Genomic DNA, 20,711 nt, shown 5'->3' with positions numbered 1-20,711 from the left:
TTTGGATTTTTTATGGACTGGCATTTCCAAATGAGCCACGTGACCTCAGAGACATGTGTGTGTGTATATATATATATATATATAAAAATATATATATATATAAATATATACATATACATTTTTTTTAACCAGGTCTATTATAGATGCTGTGAATAAACATAAGAGAAGAAGAAGAAGAAGAAGAAGAAGAAGAAAAGGACAATTTAATTTGCCAGAAAATACAATAATGTAAAAGAAAAAATTAGATAAAAGGAATAACGCCATCCCCCAAACTCAGCGTTTCAAAGCTGCTCAATTAATTTTAATGGGAATCGGCAGAACGGATTTCTTGGGGCAGGTTTGGAATGGCAGCTCCCGATCCCAGAGCAGGCAGGATCCCGGAGCAGGCAGGATGCCGGAGCAGGTGGGATGCCGGAGCAGGCGGGATGCCGGAGCGGGGTCCCAGCCGTGTCCCTGCTCTGCCGCAGAGGCGACGGATCACTGCGGCTGCTGCAACAGAGATGCTCCGGGATAATTCAATTAAGGGACCGCCAGGAAAGGCAAAAACAAAGGGAATGTGCCGGGAGGTGGGGGCTGCCGCGGGCGAGGGGAGATAGGAGGGAGCAGGACTCTGCATGGGTTCTGTGGACATGGGGACAACGGAGCAAAAGTGGCAGCAACCCCAGCAGGGGTTGCAGGGCAGAGATTCCGTAGCCCTGGGAAGTGTTTGGGATAGGAAGGGAAGAAGTTGGTAATGGTTGTTTCTCTCTCTTGTGCTGCAAGTGTGGGATGGGCTCAGCTCCACCCATATCTCAGTCCCATTCCCATCCCTGTCCTTATCCCAATCTCTGTCTCCATTGCCAACGCCATCCTCAGTCCCACTCTCATCCTTATTTCCACTCCTCTCTCTGTCCCTTTCCCCTCTTCCCATCCCCACTGCTGTCCCATCCTCATCCCATCTCCATCCCCATCTCCTCCCTATCCCTGTCCCATCCCCATCCCTATTTCCGTGCTTATTTCCATCCCTGCCCCTCTCCCCTCCCCCAATCCCCATCCTCGACCCTATCTCTACCCCCATTCCATCCTTTTGTCCATGCCTCTCTCTGTCCTGTCCTCACCCCAGTCCACACGCTGTCCCCATTCCCACTCCTGTTCCTGTCCCCCTCTCCCAGCAAGAGCTGCCAGAGGACACGGGCAGAGCCCAGCGGGGCTGCGCTTGGCAGGGGCCCAGCAGCCGCTCATTTCCCTAAAAGCTTCCCAATAAATTACTCCAGCTCTTGCTCCAGCAAAGGCACTTTGGCTCGGGCTTCACTATTGGGCAGCAGCTCCTCACCCCCACCCTGGGGACAGTGAGTCCATCCCTGCAGCATCCCTTGGGATCGGGTACCAGCCTTCCCTGTGGAAAGGAGCCACAGCCCCGTCCCGCTTTGGTGTCCTCCTCCCGCAGCCTTTTCCCATGGATGAGCCCACAGAGGCTGTGTCCCACCCTCGTGATCCATGGCACTGTCACCTCCTGCCACTGCTGTAACACATACCCCACACACCCTGCCATTTCCAGTCTCCCCCCCTACCCCAGGAATTAGGAGCTCCATGAATCCACAACATTCTGCGGGTGATGCCGGGCTCTGCCCGTCGGCCACACATCCTGCAGTTTTTGTGGGAAACCCCTAACTTTGATGAATCCCCCTTGGCAGCCCCTCTCACCTCCCCCTGGACAGGCTGGACCTCAGCAGGGAATGCTCCTGCTCTTGCCTTTCAGCCTTTATTGGGAATTTCTGCTTCCAGAGCAGCTCACCTCCTTGGGAGCAAGGCAAGGCTGTGTTGTATTTTACACTGGAATTTTCATTTACAGTTGGGTTCCAGAGCTTGCCCAGAGAACTCTAATTTAAGCTGGATCTGGTGAGCCCTGAAATTTGGAAGTGTTGGGTAAAACAACTCCTCCTGGATCAGCTGGAAAACCCACCAGGACTGGAGCACACGGAGCAGGGACAGGCCTGGGGGCTGATCAAAGCACGGGTCCAATCAACGCAAGGAACAGGGAAGGATTTGGATATTGACTGGGGAAAAAAACCCTTGGAAGGGACTGGAGCAGGAGTTCCTTGATCTGCTGGTGCTGGACACCACTTGGAAGGCATCCAGGAGCGTGTCCTGGCTGCCACCAGCAGAGCAGCCACTGTCCCCCCAGTCAGTGGGGCCCCTCAACATTCCCCAGGACTCTTCCTCTGTGCCAGGCTGGGGCACAGAGATGCACATCCAAACTTGGAGAGAGCAGGCCCAGATCCCACTCTGGAGCATCCTACAGCCCTTAGGGGGGTCCCTACTTCCAATTTCCTTGGGGGCAGGGTTCCCTTGCTCCAGGGACTCCCATCCATTTCCAAAGAGGAGCCACCTGGGTCCTCTTATTAATCCACCTGTCCTGCAGCTGGAAGTGAGGACAGGACATGGGGCTGATCCTTCATCCTCCGAGCCCAAGCCCAGGGCTCCTGCCTGGAAGGATAAATACATTCTGTAGTTGGTCCTAAAACTCATCCAGGCTGTAGCCAATGCTGTTTCCAGGCTGCTGTCACATCCAGTCCCTGCTCCTGTCAGAGCCATGTCCCAGGGTGGGGCTGATGCTCCTGTGATAGTTTGCCATCACATCCTGAGATGGGAGTCCTGCCCTGCTGGAGTGATCCAGGCAGGATTTGGCCACAGGCAGCTGGCTCCTGCCCATGCTCTTCATGAATCTGGACCCATCACCTCCCTGCCCAGCCAAACCTGGAATGCTCTGGCAGTGGGCACAGCCCTCCTGGACAAACCTCTGCCAGTGCTGCCTCCTGGGATGCTGCTGGACAGATCTCCCCTTGCCCCTGAAGCTGCAGCACCCTGCTCCCTTCCTGAGACAACCAAGGGCCTCCCTCACCCCACTCTTTACCAGCAAGAAGAGATGACCCAAACTCTCACTGAGGAGAAACCTCAGGATATTTCCCCTCCTTGCCCCCCACCTCCAGCACAGCAGGAGCAGTGCTGAGGGAAGCTCCCCAGGCGCTCCACTGGGAGCTCCAGCACCTGGACCCAGGCAGGGTCACACCCTGAATTTATCAGGAACAAACACGGCACCAACACCCGAGGAAACGAACCATCAGTTCTAAAAGCCTGGGTCCTTCTCCAGCCTGGGTCACAGAGCCCAGCATGGAGCTGGACTGAGAGCAGGCAGAGCAGGCAGCAGTGATCTGAGGGGATGGATCCCACCCAGGAAATGGGGAATGTCGGCTCCAGGCGACAACAGACAGCCCCTGTGCAGGGCTGGAGCTGTGCTGAGCACAGATCCCGTTCCAGAGGCGGGGAGAGAGCCAGGGGAATGGCTCAGCCCACGGGAGGCTGCTGGGCCAGCAGGAACACCACACACGGAGGCTGCAACAGGCGGGAGGAGGGTTTATTGAAATAAAAGCATGTATAAATATTCCTGTCCCTTTCCCAGAGCAGAGGCAGGCAGCTCCAGCCAGGCTCTGGGGGTGCCTCAGCCCCACTGCAGGTTGGGGGGCACTGGCCACCCCCCGGGCGGGGGGGCCTGCAGGGATGGGGGCAGCTCCTGCACTGGTGGCCAGCCCAGAGGGTACTGGAATGGTGCTGGTTTCTCAAGAAGAACACTGTGAGAGGAGACGGAAAGGGATGAGGTGAGAAGCAGTGTGTCTGTCTGACACCAAGGTCATGCTGGGGGCTGGCCTTCCCTGTGCCCCCTCCAGTAGCCCCCAAAGAGAAGGGACCAGCAGAGGAAGGTTTTGGTTATCACCAAATGGGTTCATTCACCCCCCCATCCCAAATCCAGCACCAGAACAGTTGTGTGATCATTCCCAGTATATCCAAGCAGCCTAACACAGTGTGTGCCAGCGAAAACTGAGGTGGGATCACTGAGGTGAGGGGGTCTGGGCTGGGGGGAGCAGCACAGCCCCCTGAGAGGGGCTCAGCAGGCACAGCTGCCAGGTGCAGGGAGCAGGGCTGGTCCCAGCCCCTCCATCCCCACTGCTCACACAGCTGAGTTGGAAGAACAAACAAAATCAGCAGATGTTTCTTTCTGAGCAGCCCAAATCCCAAGCCAGCTGTGCACTTCCCAAAGGACAAGGACCCCTCGGAAATGGAGGAGCTGCCAAACCAGCGGGGTGTGTGCACCAGAGGACCCTTCAGCAGAGGGAAGAGGCTCCTCCCTCACCCCACAGCCTGGGAATCACTCTGTCCATGCCCCTCTCCTCAGCTTTACTGGTCGAGGCTGCTGCAAACACCACACTGGGATGAAGAAGTGCAGGAGCAAGAACCATCTCTCCCTTGCCTCCAGCTTGACTGGGGCACGTTTAAATTCATGGGAAACATACATTTTCCAATAATTCCCAAGTGCAGGAAGCTCATTTGTTCTCTCACACAAGCCCTGACAGCAACCTTGCAGCTTCTCAGGCCTCTACCTCCGATCCTGATGAATCTTTTTAATTGTTATGCCAGAAGAAATCTAATCAAACTCTTTTACATAACCCCGGGGAGAAGCAGCACCCTCCTCTCCCTGCGGGGCCGTGGCCCAGAGCCAACTACAGGAGTAGTTTTCCAGGAGCGTTTTCCAGGCAACTAACACAGAGCAAAGTCACTTGGCTCAAGGTTTATCCCCTCAGTGGAGATTCTCCAGAGCCCAGGATGAGGCAGGACCATGAGGACACACACCAGCCCCTCTGGGCAGGGATATTTGGTGTCATCCCCCCAGCACTGTGGCTCAGGCACATGGTGGATATGGGGTATAGGGAATGCTGCAAGGCTGAGCCATCACCTAATGAGCATTTCCTGAGCAGCAGGACCGATCAATAGGCAGGATGCTGCCTGGGTACTCAATTCCCTGGGGTCTCATGAGCTACAAGTGCTTTATCAAAGGTTTACCTACAGCTGGAGCATTCTCAATGTCTGTCCCACAGGGATTCTCCAGGGGCTAGCAAGGTCAAGAATATTTCCTTTCTGAAGGTGCTAATGGGATCCCTCTCCTCTACCTACTTCCACACATATGGAACTTGTGGCATCCCAGAAGCTTTGAGGCCTTGGATCCTTTTCTAATGGAAATCCATGTTCTACGTTTCCTTTGGAAATTGGTAAAAATCAATCCCACAAAATGTGGGGCTGGAGGGCACAAGGGGAGCACAGAGATGATTGGGAGAGACATTGGCAAGACTGGAGAGAGGAAGGGAAGTTCCAATAGTTGGTGTTTAATTCCTGTAGCAGATGGTTTCTGAGCCTGCAGGGAGAAGGAAGCTGGAAAAAGAGCAACAATCCTGGAAATTTGTTTTGTGCATCTATGGAGGCAGCAGGGACCAAGTTCTGAAGGTCTGAACATTCCTCTGGGTATGACCAAGTAGTTCTGAAGGTCTGGAAATTCCTCTGGGAATAGTGATGGCAATCTTCTATAAGAGCTGATCTATCCCATGTTCCAGGGATTCACAGGCAGAACAAACAAAATGGGGCAAGAGAAGTGCAAGGGACAGGAATGTGGGCACCTCTGCAAGGCCAAGGGCAGCTGAGCTGAGGGACAGAACAATCCCAGAGCAACAAGCTCAGACAAGCACCAGAAGGAAGCTCCTGCCCAGTCCAAACACAGAGAGGACGGGAACAAACAGAGAAAGAACAGAAGAGAGATTTGGCACCTGCCCAAATGTCATCCCATTAAGCCTGCGGCACAGTCAGGTGAGCGAGGAAACAGCCAGTGCCCCAGTCTGAATGGATCCTGTGAGGAGGAGCCAATTCCACCCTCCCTGGCAGGCAGGGCATGGGGGAACTGTCAACAGATGAAAGCAGGCTCCTGACACTGAACCCTGGGCATTAATGAGCCAGCACAGCAGCAGCTCTGTCCTCCCAGGTGTGTCTGTGCGCTCTGCACAGAGCAAGGGCAGCTCTCTGCTGTGGCTTGTTCCCAAAGTGTCCCTGGCAAACAGGGACACCTGTGCAGACATCCCTGGTGGGGCAGGCAGGGCTGCACCCACACACAGGCCCCTCAGGAGTGCTGCCTGGGGGGTGTTGGGAGCTCTGATGTCCTGCATCCTCCCCTATCCCAGCCCTCCTGTGGGATCCCCCTTGCATCCACACCTAGATGCTCCCCAGTACCCAGTACCTGCTACTCTGAGCTGCGTTCAGCTTCTGGGCTCTCTTGTCCAGCCAGTCCTCAATGGTGCCGGGTGGGATATCTGCTCCCTCCCTCTGCAGCTCTTTCAGCCTCTTCTCCCCTGCTTGAGAGAAAGATTGAGATCAGAGAGGGCTGGATCAGAGGGAGGGCTGCCAGACCCTTGTCCTTTCACTCCATTAAACCTGCTGCTCATTACCCTGCACAGTTTCACAGGGTGGAGAGTGTGCACCATTCCAGGGCAGCCCCTCCTCCTCCTCCTGTGCCCTCCTGCCATCTGATGTTTGGTGACAGCTGCAGCCAGGCAGAGCAGGGGACAAGAGCTAAACCAGCATGGTGGCAGTTTGGGCACTGAGGGGAGTCTGACATCTCCCCCCAGGGCAGATCACCCTCATCCTTTCCTGGAACAGCCTCAGCTGGCCCTGAGCTGTTTCCAGAGCTGTGTCCCTCCAACTGGCAGCAGCAACTGTGCCACCCCTGCCCTGTTAGGTGGAAATGACAGGGACAGGGTCCGGATCGATGCAGCCTCGGCAGCCCGCGGAGTCTGAACAGTTCTGGGTGCGTGTTGCAGCCAGCAGACAGATCCCAGAGCTGCTGTCAGGGCTGCTTAAGGAGCTCCCTGCCTGATGTGTCCCCAACCCCTGCACAGCCCAGGCAGAGCTGTCACCAGCCCAGGGGCAGAACCAGGGCAGAGAGAACCAGGGGACAAGTTCTTGTATTTAGAACCTTTGAATGGTTTAGTTGGAAGTCACCTCAAAGCTCATACAAAGCCAGTGGAAGGTGTCCCCCACCACAGTCAGGGACACCTTCCACTAGCCCAGGCTGCTCCAAGCCCTGTCCAGCCTGGCCTTAGACCCCTTGGATCCAGGGGCAGCCACAGCTTCTCTGGGCACCCTGTGCCAGGGCCTCACCCCATGACAGGGAAGGATTTCTTCCATAAATCATAGAATTACAGAATCAATCAGGTTCAAGAGAGACCATCGAGTCCAACCTATACCTAACCTAAAAGTCCCCTCTTCCAGTTTGAGCCCATTACTCCATGTTCTATTTCTCGTGGTGGTTAGGAATGAGGAAGGAAAACAGAAGGAAACCTCTGCTGTTTAGTGAATCAAGATTTCAACCCCTCCAATCCCTCTGGAAGGGCTGTGTGGGCAGATGCCCACAGGCACCCCTGGGGAGAAGGGCATGGAGCCAGCATGGCACAAACCCACAGCTGCCCAGCTAGCAAAGCTCCCCAGTCCCCCCCAGCTGCAGGGAGAGAGCTGGTGCTAAACAAGTCTAGCAGGAGTCCTGACACAGCCACACTCCTGCCAGCACATCAGGGATGAGGACACACTCCCAGTGATCCCAGCCCTAGCCTAGTGGAAACTTCCCACCTAACAGAGCAGGGAACTCAGAAAACCAAATACTGGTGACAATAAAAAGGAAGCAGAGGCAGCTGTATGTCATTCCTTTAGCCCTGCTTATCCATCCTTCTGGGGGATCCCTGATCCCATTTAGGGATCAAGGCACCTGCAGCCATGCCCCTCAGGAGCCTGCTCCACACCCACCCACCATATGTCACAAGTTTTAAGGAAAATATTATACCTTTGCAGACAGGATGTGAAATTAATAGTGCTTGGGCAGAGTGAAGGATCACTTCATCCTACTGGTGGCAACCAATTATTCATCTGCCTGTTGAATACTAAATCAGGATGGCAGGGATGTGCTACACAATGAGCAGCCAGATGGATAATTTGTCATCCAGCCTTTTCAGCTGCTGCTGCTGGGCGGGGTGACAATGTGCCCAGTGCCACCACAGAAAGCCCGCTGTGGTCCGGCTGCTGCTCTGAACCCATCAAGAAGGTTGGGGACAGCAATGTTCCAGTCTCCCACAACTGTTCCCAGGGATCAAAGCCCCAGCAGAGCTACCTGGGGTCAACCCAACCAGCTGGCCAGGTGGGGAGATGGGCAGGCAAGAAGCTCAGCCTGGAGAGCTGGGCACTGCTCACACTCAGGTTTAGATTCATCTGGCTACCTTGAGCACCTTATTTCCCTTTGCTCCATGTTCTTCCACCTCCTGAGCACATCCCACCTCAGCAGGGGGACAGACAAGCAGTGTCTACGAGAAGTTTCAATGAGGCAGGGAAGAAAATCATGGTGAATCTCTCCCACCTCTGTGTACCACTGTGATTTCCTTTTCATCCAACTCCCAGCCCCAACAGAGAACAGAGCATAAACAGTCCAAGCTTCTCTGTTCACAGCAAGGAGCCCCAAGGTACCACACCAGGGATGGAATAGCCACAACTCATGGTCCCAGCCAGAAAAGTTCACTAGATGCTGTGGAATTACTCTGGATTCGCACTGCCCCAAATGAGGCCCCAGATATCCACATCAGAAAGACATCCAGCTGTCTCCCTGTCCTCACAGCTCCAGGAGCTGCTGCTCCTGTTTGGACTGCTCTGTTTGGACAGAGCAGTCCAAACCTCAGGCTCAGAAATACGGCAGTAGGGACAGGCAGCTCTCCAGCTCTGCCCACATTGATGATGTCCATGTCCCTCTGGAGCGCACACATCCCATCCAGGGACCACCAAAAGCACCCTGAAATTGGAAATACTCTCTGAATGCCAACAGCTATTCCAAGAAGCAGCTCTGAAAGGCCTTTAGCAGCCCTTGCTCCCCACACATGCCCGTGCAGCTGGACAGGTGTGAAGGTGCTTCCCCCCTCCTCCTCCTCACTGTGGTGTTTGCTTAAAGTCTAATTACAGCCAATTGAAAGAGCATCTGTAGTTGTGAAGTGCCTCTAGTAATGCCAGAGCAGGGTCCACACCTATCTTCTCTCCTCATGGGTTTTATTCTTGACAAAGGCATTGCTGTGTGAGAGATGGAACCTGCCAGTACTTGCTGACGGGTCACCCAACAAGGCAATGCACAGGAAATCCCTCAGCTCCCACCCAGCAAAGAGATGCACATGAAATCCCTCAGCTGCCTCCCTGGTGGATGATGTGGAACCCCAACTCCTCCAGAGCACAAGACCAGCACCAGAGCATGGCTGAGATGAGGCTGAGGAGCCCCTGCAATCGGAGCAGCCAAACAAGTGACCACCCTGCAGCCCAGTGTGAGCACTCCTCCCACTCCCTGCCCAGTTAAACCAGCGGACTCCAGCCACCCCAGCAGGGCCCTCAGATCCTTGCAACCTCATGGACATCCTGCAAACCCTCCCCAGTTGTGCCCTCCTCTGGCAGCCCTGCCTGGCTGGAGCCACCAGAGCCCAGCCAGGTGGATCCTGCCTGCACCAGGGACACGGATTAGCGGGGAGCCAATAACTCTGAGCAAGGAGATGGCAATTTGACAGTGACTTTTCCTGACATGACTGTACTTAAAATGACAGCCTGGAAGTGTCTGGCTGATGAATGATGCAGCAGATGCAGAAGGCTAATGCTTTGATGGGGGAACAGCTGGGAATATGAGCTCCCTCCCTGCTGAAGGTGTAAACTGTTGCTTCTTGATGAGGATATTCTACAGGGTGCAGAGATGCTGACGCCAAAGTAGGCCAGGCTCCAAGCTGTTCTAGAACATGGAATCATCCAGAAATTTTCCTCCTTAACCTACAAAACTTACACAAGCTACAGGGTGAACTCCCAGCATTAAAAGGGCCAAATGTTAAGGATAATGTCACGTTTCCTTTGGCTGTGATAAAAATACTTCATTATCAAGGTGAGTTCACGGACACAGAGCTACCAATGCCAAATATTCACAGAGACTCAGGGACAGGTTCAATATTTACATGATAAAAAAAGTGTCATCACAGTTTAGATGGGTTAAAAAAAAAGTCAGACAAGGCTTTGCCTGCACCAGAGCTGAGGAAAAGAAGGGTTAAGCAGCACTGCAGGCCCAGCAGGAAAGTGTCCCCCACCAGCCTGGCCACCCCCAGCATGGTCCCCCCAGGCTTGGGAAAGCTCTGGAGCTTCCATTCTCTTGGCTCATCTCAAATCCCTGATGACCCCTGGCTCCAAAGCTGCCAAAATCTCCCAGCTGGATCAGTGAGAGGCAGCCTGGCCCAGATTGCTCCAATCCTGCTGGCTGTGGCTTGGGATGGCTCATGGCTCAGAGATCCTAAGTGGGAATGCATGTGGGATATTAGTGATGGAGAATCCTGTGTGAATTACACATCCTGCCACTACAAGCTTGCCCTCAACTCTGCCCTCCTCAGAGCAGCCCCAGCACCTGAGACAAGGGTACTCTGGCAGCTGAAGGAGTGTTGGGATGTCCCCATGACTCACCAGAGAGTGTCTGATCCTTCCATCCTGTCTGTTACAGGCTGTCCCTCTCCTCCACCAAATCCTGCTGAGCCTTTCCCTGCACCAAATCCCTCCAAACTCTCTGATCAGAGCTGGAGCCTGTGTGATGCACGAAACCACACCATGAGAGAGGTGAGCAGGATTGGACTCTTCAACCAAGCACCCCCTGTCCCCTGGCCATCGCTCCTCCAGGGCTAATTGGTAAATGAAATGTTTTACTCCGGAGCACAAATGCAAGGTTTCCCAGTAATCTCCCTGGAATTGGCTCTCAGCAGCCGATCCTGCATTCACACTGACCCATTTGACACAAGTCAATACTCAATAACAAGTGTAATTGGCAAGGAAAGCTGCCCGAGCGCAGAGGAGCTGCCAGCCCTCCCTGCTCTGCTCCAGAGAGCTCCCACTTCTCCTGCAGGAACAGCCAGTGCCTGGAAATGCTAGAGGTTCCTGTGCTGCCACTCTGTGCACCCTTGGGAGCCCAGCAGAGGGGGGTCAGGGAGAGGCTCTGGCTGGAAGGTGACTCTGGGAAGGGCTGGAGCACTCCATCCCCACCGTGGCTTTATCGACTGCTAGCGGCACTCAGAGATTGATTCAGAGTCACCTCAGGGGCTCTCACTGACTCAGCACGGCCTGGAATAGCTCTGTGCTTCCTGCCTGCCTCCCCCTGGCTCCCCTGGACTCTCCCTCCCCAAACGGGATCCCTCTGAGGGCCAGGAGAGGCTCTGCCCCACGCACACCCCCCCTTCACTCACATCCCACACTTCCAACACTTCAGCCTGGCTTCGACAGACTCCTGGCAAAACAGCTGGCTCCAGCAAGGGTGGGGGCATGGGAGCTGCTCCAAGCTGGGCTGCACTGGGACACCGGGCTGGGGAAGGAATCCTTCTCTGCTCCACACTGTGAGGCCACATCTGGATGCTGTACCCACTGCTGGGCTCCCCAGTACAGAGACAATGGGCACAACCCAAAATATGGGAATTTCCATCAGGAATTTCTATTTAAATATTTTTTAAATTACACATTTTTATTATGAACCCAGTCAAACACTGGATCAGGTCATCCACAGAGTCTCCAGCCTTGAGATATTTGAAACACACTGGATGTGGCCCTGAGCACCCTGCTTGAGTTCACCCTGCTTCCAGCATGGTGAAGATTAGATGATCTCCAGTGGAGATTTCAACCATTCCACAAGTTCTCACCAACACCTCACTCACACTCCCTGGAAGTGTCCAAGGGATGGATGGGGCTTGGATGTCCAAGCTGGATGGGGCTTGGAGTAACCAGGTCTAGTGGAAGGTGTCCCTGCCCATGGCAGGGGCAGAGTGAGATGAGCTCTAAGATCCCTTCCCAGCCAGCACAGTGTGCGATTCTGTGATTTTCCTTAACCACTAAAGTAATGTGGAGAAAAGAGAACTACCACCTCTTTTCCCTAAAAGAAAAGTAGTTCCAAGAATGGTAGTCCCAGAATGAGAAAGTTCAAAAGTGCTCTGCAGGCTCCCAGCAGGGAGCAGCTGCCATCCACCCTCTGCCCACACTTCACTTCCATCCAAAGCCACCCAAGCAGAGGCTGTTTCTGGATCCAGGACCCCTTTTGCAGCCCGACAGCAGGACAGCTCTTCCCACCAGCTCTTCCCACGGGTTGAAGCAGCAGCTCCCTGGTAATAGCAGCAAGGTGGGGGGAAATCAAATCCGTAAATATAAGGGGATGTGATGTACCAGTGCCCTCTGCTGCTGACAGTTTTTATTCCCTGACTGAGCAAAACCCCGAGGGCTCAGGAAGGCCACTCCAAACTCTTGCTGCCAAGTGGTAACAGCACTGCTCAGCTCCAGGTTTGTGTCTGTGCCAGCAGCTCGAGAGCAGGGAGCATATGACAAACTGCAGCACTTCCAAGCTCACACAGCACTGGGAAGCAAAAGGGATTGGCTGGCTTCATGCAGGCAGCAAGGGATCACAGCCTGCACAATCCCTCACATTCCCCTGCAGCAACTCCCCCTCCGAGGAGATCCTCAGATATTGCCTTGTTGGAGGACTCACCTTGAACCTGGGCACTCAGCTTCTCCAGGTCCTGCTCTGTCATGTGGGAAAATCTGCAGTTGGACCCAAAATCACACTGTCCTGGAATGAAATGGTGAGATTTGAAAATCCAGTCTCAAAATTCTCTGGATATTAGGAAATATTTCTTCACAGAATGGGTTGTAAAACATTGGAATGGGTTGCCCAGAAAAGTGGTGCAGTCACCACCCCTGGAAGTGCTCAAAAAATCTGTGGATGGGGCACCTGGGGACATGGTTTACTGATGAACATGGTTGTGCTGTACTGACATTTGGACTTGGTGATCTTAAAGGTCTTTCCAACTTTAATAATTCTGGGAAAAGCCAGAGTCCCATGAGAACCACCCACATGAGGTCCTTGCGCAAGCAAACCCAGGCTCCATCACACCTGGATGCCAAAAAAGGCCCAAGCCCCTCTCTCCAGCCTTGGGCTGGCTCTGGAAGGAGCTGCTAGAGCCCAGGCACTTCTTCCCACCTCAGAACTCCTCACCTGTTTGCAGAAACTTCCGACAAGGTTTCTTGGTTTGCTCTTCCTGCAGGATAGCAGCAGCATCTGGGGAGACAAGGGATGAACCCAGGTAAACATCCTTGGCACAGCAAAATCCCATCATGTCCAGTCCCAAACTGGTCAGGGAGCAGAAGGAAGCAGAGGGACATGCAGGCAATGGTTTCACAGCCAGTTTAGCCCATTCCCACTGCACTCCTCAGGCTGGCACTAACACACCTGGAACTGTGTGCTGAGACAGCTCAGAGCCACACACGAGGGTTTCACCTCTGAGATTGCCTGATTCAGCAGCATCACGTGCTCAAATTGCTGGCACACAGAGTGTACAAACCATCAGTGCTGATTTATTTTCTCTTCCCACTCCCCCACATCCATCCCAGGAAGGGAGTGACAGACAGCTGGAAGCACCCACCTCGGAATAAGTCGTACCAGACTCTCTTGGCCCGAAGATGCTGCACTCCATTGAGGTGTTTCTTCCTGTTGTGCAGGTTGTCCTGGAAGGACCTGTCACAGTAGTCACAGAAGTACCTTTTGCCCATCTGTCTTCTGGCAAAACAGCATCAGCATGTCCTTAGGTCATCAGGCAGCTCCTCAGCACCCAGCCATGGGAACAGAGGATCCAGGATTTACAGTGCCTGCTTCCAGAGAAGGAGAACTCAAATCACTTAGGGCTGGCAGACAGAGAAAGAGGTGAGACCCAACAGTTTATATCCTTGTTCATCACAGACTGCTGGGGCAGGATCTGCTGCCTGTACATGGGAGAAAAGGCCTGATCTGCATTTATCTCTGTCACCCAAAGCAACAACAGCTCTGCTGGAAGGATTCTCCTTCGCTGAGCTCAGAGCACAGAAAACAGAGAGCCACAGGCTCCAGGGAAGGTGCAGCACAAACCATCCAAGGTGCAAACAGGAGGAGCTGGAGGTCCTGGGGACCTTTGACCACAACCTCCATGAGCTGATACAAAAGAGGAAGGAAACTCCCCAGCGTCCATCTCTGCAAGGTAAGGAAGAAACTCAGCAAAGCTCATTTTATCCTCAAAGATAAAACAGAAGCTGATCTCACCTGTGCTGCAGGTGGGAAGCTGCATTACAAACACTACAGGACATACTTCCTACCATCCACTGAGCCACCTGTTTTTTCCTAGACATCATGGACTGCTCTCCTCACCCTCCCCAGTCTATGGCACCAAGGTGTGCCTGCTCTGAGTACAGCACAACAGAATTTGGGAGCTCCCACCTGTGCTGGGCCTGCCACTGACAGTGCAGGTGAGATCAGCTTGTGTTTTATCCTTCAGGCACCTGTCTCCATCAGGTGTCCCTGCTGGAGGTACAACAAACACCTTGAAGGAGCTGCAAGCTCTCTCCCAAAGAATATAAAGGTACCTGATGAATGGCAAAGATGGATGGACTGGGAGATAAATTCCAACAGCAATTCTCCAGGTTTTGACACTTTGACAGCTGAATGCATTTAAAAAGTGGCACAGAGACCAGCACAAGAAATCAAGATTTTAAAAATAAAATGGGTCCAGAATCAATCACAGCCCCCTGGCTGATTCCTCTGGCTCAGCATGAAGAGCAGAGCACCAGGCAACCCCTCAGAGCACAGTGTGCCCAGCTCAGGCAGGGCTACCAAGCCTCCTGCCAGACACCATCCCAGCAGGAGCACCAGCACCACATTCCCTTCCCTCCCCTGCTCCCAGGAACTGCTGCTTCAAAATCAAACCCCTGGAAATCTCCGAGGCCTCACACCACAAGTTAAAGCAAAGCTGCATTCGATGGGAAGACCTTCTGAGATGTTTAAAATTGGATTGAAAACCTCCACACTAAAGGTAAAATGTTCAGACATTCCAAGTGAACTGGAATCTCTTTGAGGTTCCCTCCTAGGGGGGTGAGGGCTGGCCATGCCCCAGCTGTGTGTGCTGGGACCCCAAATCCCCCATTCCCTGGGCTGATCCCGGCCCAGCTCTGCACGGCTTGAGGTCTGAAATCGTCCTCCTCCAGCCCAAGAATCCAAACCCAAGCTCTGCTTAATGAGCAGGGAGCTGTAAATTCCCTCATCCTTTGCATCCCTGAGTTTTGCAGCCAGGTTTGCAGCACTGTGGTGAGGCTGCTGGAATTCAGGGGGAACAATGCTTTTAAATACTGAAAAATCCCTGTTCCACATGTTATTCCATAGTTCCTGGTGACACAAAAATCTCCCTGTCTCAGCTGCTGGCTCCTGCACTCCATCTCTGCAGAAGAGAATGCTGCAGACAGGGAAAACAAATGAGATTCTGCAGTGGTCCCACACAAGTTTCCAGAGATCTCCCAGGGAATTCTGCCTGCGGAAGCCCAGCAGCAGCCAGCCTTTGAAATCGTATTTCAAACTTTCTCTTTCATCACTCCAACAGCAATAATTGCAGAAGCTCCTTCCCCCTCCTCCCCCAACAACCAGGGCAGAAAGCTCCTACAGACTCCAGATCCCACATCCCATGGCTGCCTGCTCCCAAATTCTCCGAGCAATTCCCATTGCAGGGGACGGAGGGATTGTAAAAAGCAATTAGAGAGGTATCAGATTCTCCCTGAGACTTTCCCCTTCAGTGATTATACCCAACACTTATCCCCATCATTTCAAGAATTCCACTGCATGGATGCCTTGCTGGCTCCTGCCAACTCTCTGCAACACCAGCACTTCCCAGCACTCTGTGAGTCCAGAGGAGTCAAAAGCTGCTTCTGAGCAGCACCAACCTACTTCCATCTCCCCAAACGGCTCCAGCAGTAAACAAAGAGCATTATTCAGCTGAAAACAGAGATGGCTCCTAATTAAATCCATCTTAGTCATTGTGAAATAAAGTAAATGTAGCTGTTCTATAAAGAACACCTCAGCCTGGCCATTTCCTCTCAGCATCTCCAGCCCCTGATTTGCAGCAGAATCAGGGCACTCAGACCTGGGCCCATCGCAGCCATAAATGCTTCCAGCCAGGCTTTGTGACAGCTTAAAAGTCTTCCTGAATAAATGCAAATTAAAATTTAAAAAATCCAACAACCCAGGGCTTTATGTTGTATGAAAGTGTAACAGCAATGCTGTGCTGTGTCTCCTGGAGCCCTGCTGGGTGAGCAATACCCTAGTGGGAGACACCTCAAAGGGGTTTGGGACAGCTCTAGCCAAGATAACCTGAGCACCATCCCACATTTTCCCTGCTTCAGCTGCTGCCAGAACACTCTATGCTGCTCTGTGTCAGCTGCAGATTTTATCTCTGCCTCCCGGGGTGTTTCCCCGGGCAGAGGGAGGAAGGTGACCCTGGAAGGGGCACAGACTCCTTTGTGTCTGGGGGGAGCTGCTGCTCTCCACAGCAGCCCCAGGAGGTGCTGCTGGGCCCTGACCTCAATTTCCTGCTTTCTCACAGCCTGGGCTCGGGGCCATTCCAGCCACTTCGGATACCCAGGCAGATGTGAATTAATTAAATCCAAGTGTCAGGCTGCTGATACTCAGCTGCCAATTTAAATGGGCTCAGATCTGCAGGGAGACTTGGAATGGCAGCATAGTCTGCCAGCACCTTCCCAATGACAGAGGCACAGATCCTGCTTTCCATTCCACCCAGAGGAATCATGAAATGGTTGGGTTGGAAGGCACATTAAAGCTCATCCAGTGCCACCCCGTGCCATGGGCAGGGACACCTCCCACTGTCCCAGGCTGCTCCAAGCCTTGTCCAACCTGGCCTTAGGCACTGCCAGGGATCCAGGGGCAGCCACAGCTGCTCTGGGCACCCTGTGCCAGGGCCTGCTCAACCTACCAGGGAACAATTCCTAATTTCCAATATCCCATCCATCCCTGCCCTCTAGCAGTGGGAGCCATTCCCTGTGCCCTGTCATAGAATCATGGAATGGTTGGGTTGGAAAGGACCTTAAAGCTCATCTCATCCCAACCCCTGCCACAGGTGGGGACAGCTTCCACCGGGAATCCAGAGCTTGATTTGGGATCCACATCAACCTGACCATCACACACACAAACCATCCTGGTAGCAGCAATTAATGAGCAGCTGGGGGGATTTGTGTGAGATAATCCAGAGCAGTTGCTTTTGAGAAATAAAATCTGAGTTTTTATGAGTTTTCGTCTTTGGTGATCAGGGCCAGAACCCAGGGCATGGCTGGAGCTGGGCCAGGGCAGCTCAGGCTGGAGATCAGGGAAAGGCTCTCCCCCAGAGGGTGCTGGCACTGCCCAGGCTCCCCAGGGAATGGGCACGGCCCCAAGGCTGCCAGAGCTCCAGGAGCCTTTGGCCAGCACTGCCAGGGATGCCCAGGGTGGGATTGTTGGGGGGTCTGGGCAGTGACAGAAGCTGGATGATCCTTGTGGGTCCCTTCCCACTCAGGCTATTCTGGGGTTCCTAAGGGATAGCACAACACAGGAATGTGCCAGGCACCTTCCATGCTTCCAGAACAAGCAGAGGTTTTATCCTAATCCAGAAAAATCCCACAGATCCCCCGAGTCACTCCATGAGGGAAAAAATATGAATAAATCAGGAGAAATTACTCTGCAGACAGACCTTCTGCTATTTCTGAGGGGGCGGGACAAACAAAACAACAGAGGGTCTGCCCTAGAACTTCATGGATACTTGTTTAGCAACAGCCCTGTGGGGAAACTGCCTCAATGTTAGGATTCCTCTGTCCCACCCCTGTCTGTTCTGCCTTTCTAAACCCAAATTTAGCTCTCTCCCCTCTGTGCTAGAGTCAACCAGGGCTGCTCTGCCCTCACTGAGGTAAAAAAGAGAGAAACACAAAGACAGGGGCAGCAAATAGGAATGTTCCCACACTTGCTCTGCCATACGGGACCAGGTCCTGCTCCTCCCGAGTCCTCTGGAGCAGCTGTCAGAGGTGCTCTGGCCCTGGCACAGGGTGCCCAGAGCAGTTGTGGCTGCCCCTGGATCCCTGGCAGTGCCCAAGGCCAGGCTGGATGGCTTGGAGCAGCCTGGAACAGTGGGAGGTGTCCCTGTCCATGGCAGGGGTGGCACTGGATGAGCTTCTGGGTCCCTTCCAACCAGCCCATTCCATGATTCATGAGCCCCACACCCCTATCCCATTCCCCCAACATTGACACCAACCACCTTTTGCAACCCCAAACTGCAGAAAACACCCCCAATCCCCTCCCACGCACCTTCCGGGGGTCAGCTGAGGGCAGTGACCGCAGCCTCCTTCCTGTCCCTGTCACCCTTGGCCGGACAACCGGGCAGGGCAAAGCAGGACAGGCCCGGGGTGTCTCGGCCCCCTCAGCCGTCCCGCCCCGCCACCCTCAGGCTCCAGCCCCGTCTGCGTCCCGCCCCAGACACGGCCGGGCCGGTTTCACCGCACAACCCTGGGGCTGCCCAGCGGATGCCGCCGAGAACAAGGCGGACGGGACGGGACGAGGGGAGCCTCATAGGGACCCCCGGTAACCCCGCAACGCTCACCCACCTCTGGCCAGGCCCGCGCCGCACCGCCTACAACTCCCACAACGCCCTACGGCAATTGCGCATGTGCAGATCGCAGAGGACGCAGCGCGTGGCCTACAACTTCCAGCATGCCCCACGGGCGCTCGGCACGCAGTACAAATTACAGAGTACAGCCTACATCTCCCAGTAGCCCTCACGGCCCGGCGCTGGCGCGGAGCGCGCAGGCAAGATGGTGCTGCTGCGGCAGGTGTACGCGTCGCTGTTCCGCCGCAGCTCCACGTTCGCGCTGTCGATCGTGCTGGGCGCGGTGCTCTTCGAGCGCGCCTTCGACCAGGGCGCGGACGCGCTCTTCGAGCAGCTCAACGAAGGGGTAAGGGCTGTGTAAAGCCCCACCGGGGCCGCCCTGGCGCAGGCCCAGCGCTGAAGGTCAGGCCGGCCCCTCGCGGGCCGCGCCCCGGCAGCCCCGAGCCCGCGGCTCGCTGAGGGTCAGCGCTGAGGGCTCGCTGAGGGTCAGCGCGGCTCTGCCGCGCCCGAGGGGTTCCGCGGCTGTCGTGGCGCTCGGTGGTCCGGGCTTCGGGGTGTCCTTGGGCTTCTCCGGCCTCTTAAAAGGGGCGCGCAAGGCAGGGGGAAGCGTGAGGAGGAAAAGAAGCTGCTTTTGTGCTCTGCAGCACCCTGGCTTGGCCGATGTGGCCGTGGTGGAGGAAAGGGATAAGGGCTGGTGGCCTTGGGTGTCCCCAGCGTGAACTTTGGGGAAGATGGGTCAAGTTGTCCTTAGGCTTCTAAGTACAGCAGTGGCTGGATAATGACTGCAGGATAACGAGGCAGGCTTGGGGAGACCTTAGAGCCTCGTTCAGGGCATACAGAGGCTCCAGGAGATGAGAAAAGGACTTGGGACAAGAGCCTGAAGTGACAGTATACAGGGAATGGCTCCCACTGCCAGAGGGCAGGGATGGATGGGAGATTGGGAATTAGGAATTGTTCCCTGGCAGGGTGGGCAGGCCCTGGCACAGGGTGCCCAGAGCAGCTGTGGCTGCCCCTGGATCCCTGGCAGTGCCCAAGGCCAGGCTGGACATTGGGGCTGGGAGCAGCCTGGGACAGTGGAAGATGTCTCTGCCCATGGCAGGGGTGGCACTGGATGAGCTTTAAGATCTGTTCCAACCCGTTCCATGATTGTTCTGTGCATCCCTTATGTGCAGGAGCAGAACTGCCCTCTCCAGTGTGGGTGGGAATTCTAGGCAGTGTCTCTGGGCCACTAATCCAGAGCAGAACAGGGAAAGGGGAATCTCTGCAGCTTCCTCCCTGTCCAGATTAGAACCTAGGAGCCCCCATGTGCATCCCTGTGTCCCCCAGAGCCAGTACAGGACTCCATCACCTCTAGGATAATTTGCATTTTTGATTGTTATCCAAACCCCACTGAGAAGCTGCCTAAAACATCTTAATTTTTTTTCCCCTGCTTGTTTTGCATGCAGAAACTGTGGAAACACATCAAGCACAAGTATGAGAACTGAGCAGCTCAGCAGCAGGAGCCAGCCTGGGGTGGCAACAGGCACTGCAGGGATGGGTTCAGCCTCCTGAAACTGGGAATGGATTCTTGATGGAACAACTCCGAGCCACCAGCTGATACGATGTGAAGCCAGATCAAGGAGTTCTGCTGCTGTATTCCCCTTACTGTGTTCAAATAAAACTCCTGGTCCTCTCTTGTGTCTGTGTGTTCACCTCACTTGTCCTTGCCCTCCCTGTGCCTCCTCCTTCTCTGGGAGGTGGAGAATCTTTAAAAACAGCCCTGTTCCTGAGTTCCAAGGCACTGTCAGGAATCACAACATCTTAAAATGGGTTTGAAAGCACTTAGACAGACAGATGTGGTTCATGACAACCGTTGGCTTCTGCCTGTCAAGGGTGAGAAGCTGTCTGCTTCTTCTGGTCTGCCCACAGAAAAGGGGCTTAGAATCACTCACAGCACCTTTTGTAGCTCAGCTGTGGTGGAAGTTCCTGGCCTGGGGCCTTTCAGAGCTGCAGGTGCTGCTGCAGCCCTGCCCTAACAAGTGTGCTCTGCACTGCTGGGCTGAGAAGGGAGCAGCTGCAGCTTGCAGAGGTGATGTGGATCCCTTTCCTGATTATCCCTGGACCACCTGGCTCCTCCCATGGCTGGAGGAGCAGAAGTGATGTCAGGTTTGTGTGTCACACCTGCCTCCATCCCCACTGACCCAAAGGAAGGTGCTGGGAAGAGAGAGGGATCACTCGGTTCCCCCAGGGGCTGGCTCAGAGGGGTCATGGAATGGTTTGGATGGGAAAGGACCTTAAAGATTGTCTAGTTCCTCTACCCTGAGTAGAGGAACTGGACATTCCCTTCTCCCTGAAGAGCCCAGC

General features: G+C 54.4%; 2 protein-coding genes across 7 annotated transcripts; one reads left to right on the top strand and one right to left on the bottom strand.

Annotated features, from left to right (window-relative positions):
* Positions 1–186: 186 nt before the first annotated feature.
* On the bottom strand, positions 187–18,469 carry ZMAT5 (zinc finger matrin-type 5). Of its 6 annotated transcripts, none has more exons than XM_030232778.2 (6): positions 18,367–18,469; positions 13,353–13,578; positions 12,926–12,988; positions 12,419–12,499; positions 6,095–6,206; positions 187–489 (listed from the first exon to the last, which is right to left on the bottom strand). In XM_030232778.2, exons 2-6 carry the CDS (start codon positions 13,477–13,479, stop codon positions 282–284), a joined length of 591 nt encoding a protein of 196 aa, XP_030088638.1. In that variant the 5' UTR covers positions 13,480–13,578; positions 18,367–18,469; the 3' UTR covers positions 187–281. The 6 variants fall into 6 exon arrangements, with proteins under 6 accessions (XP_030088638.1, XP_018771936.1, XP_050836574.1 ...); XM_018916391.3 differs by having other exon boundaries at positions 13,353–13,575; positions 18,367–18,466; XM_050980617.1 differs by having other exon boundaries at positions 187–486; positions 13,353–13,575; positions 18,367–18,466.
* Positions 18,470–18,515: 46 nt separating this feature from the next.
* LOC103817985 (cytochrome b-c1 complex subunit 9) lies at positions 18,516–20,045 on the top strand. Its single transcript, XM_009092220.4, has 2 exons — positions 18,516–18,714; positions 19,814–20,045. The coding sequence occupies exons 1-2, from the start codon at positions 18,574–18,576 to the stop codon at positions 19,850–19,852; spliced, it is 180 nt and encodes a 59-aa protein (XP_009090468.1). The 5' UTR covers positions 18,516–18,573; the 3' UTR covers positions 19,853–20,045.
* The last annotated feature ends 666 nt before the right edge of the window (positions 20,046–20,711 follow it).

This window comes from Serinus canaria, chromosome 15 (assembly GCF_022539315.1).
Source record: "Serinus canaria isolate serCan28SL12 chromosome 15, serCan2020, whole genome shotgun sequence".
Lineage (NCBI taxonomy): Eukaryota > Metazoa > Chordata > Aves > Passeriformes > Fringillidae > Serinus > Serinus canaria.
This window is presented reverse-complemented; position numbering and strand designations above follow the sequence as displayed.

Bases quoted from the DNA above. Each gene is read 5' to 3' on its own strand.
- ZMAT5 (XM_030232778.2), bottom strand. From the start codon at position 13,479: ATGGGCAAAAGGTACTTCTGTGACTACTGTGACAGGTCCTTCCAGGAC. The intron at 6,207-12,418 runs GTGAGTCCTCCA...TCTCTCAAGCAG, and splicing joins GCTGAGTGCCCAGGTTCAAG to GGGAGAAGAGGCTGAAAGAG. The intron at 490-6,094 runs GTACTGGGTACT...TCTCTGTTGCAG, and splicing joins AACGCAGCTCAGAGTAGCAG to CAGCCGCAGTGATCCGTCGC.
- LOC103817985 (XM_009092220.4), top strand. From the start codon at position 18,574: ATGGTGCTGCTGCGGCAGGTGTACGCGTCGCTGTTCCGCCGCAGCTCC. The intron at 18,715-19,813 runs GTAAGGGCTGTG...TTTTGCATGCAG, and splicing joins TCGAGCAGCTCAACGAAGGG to AAACTGTGGAAACACATCAA.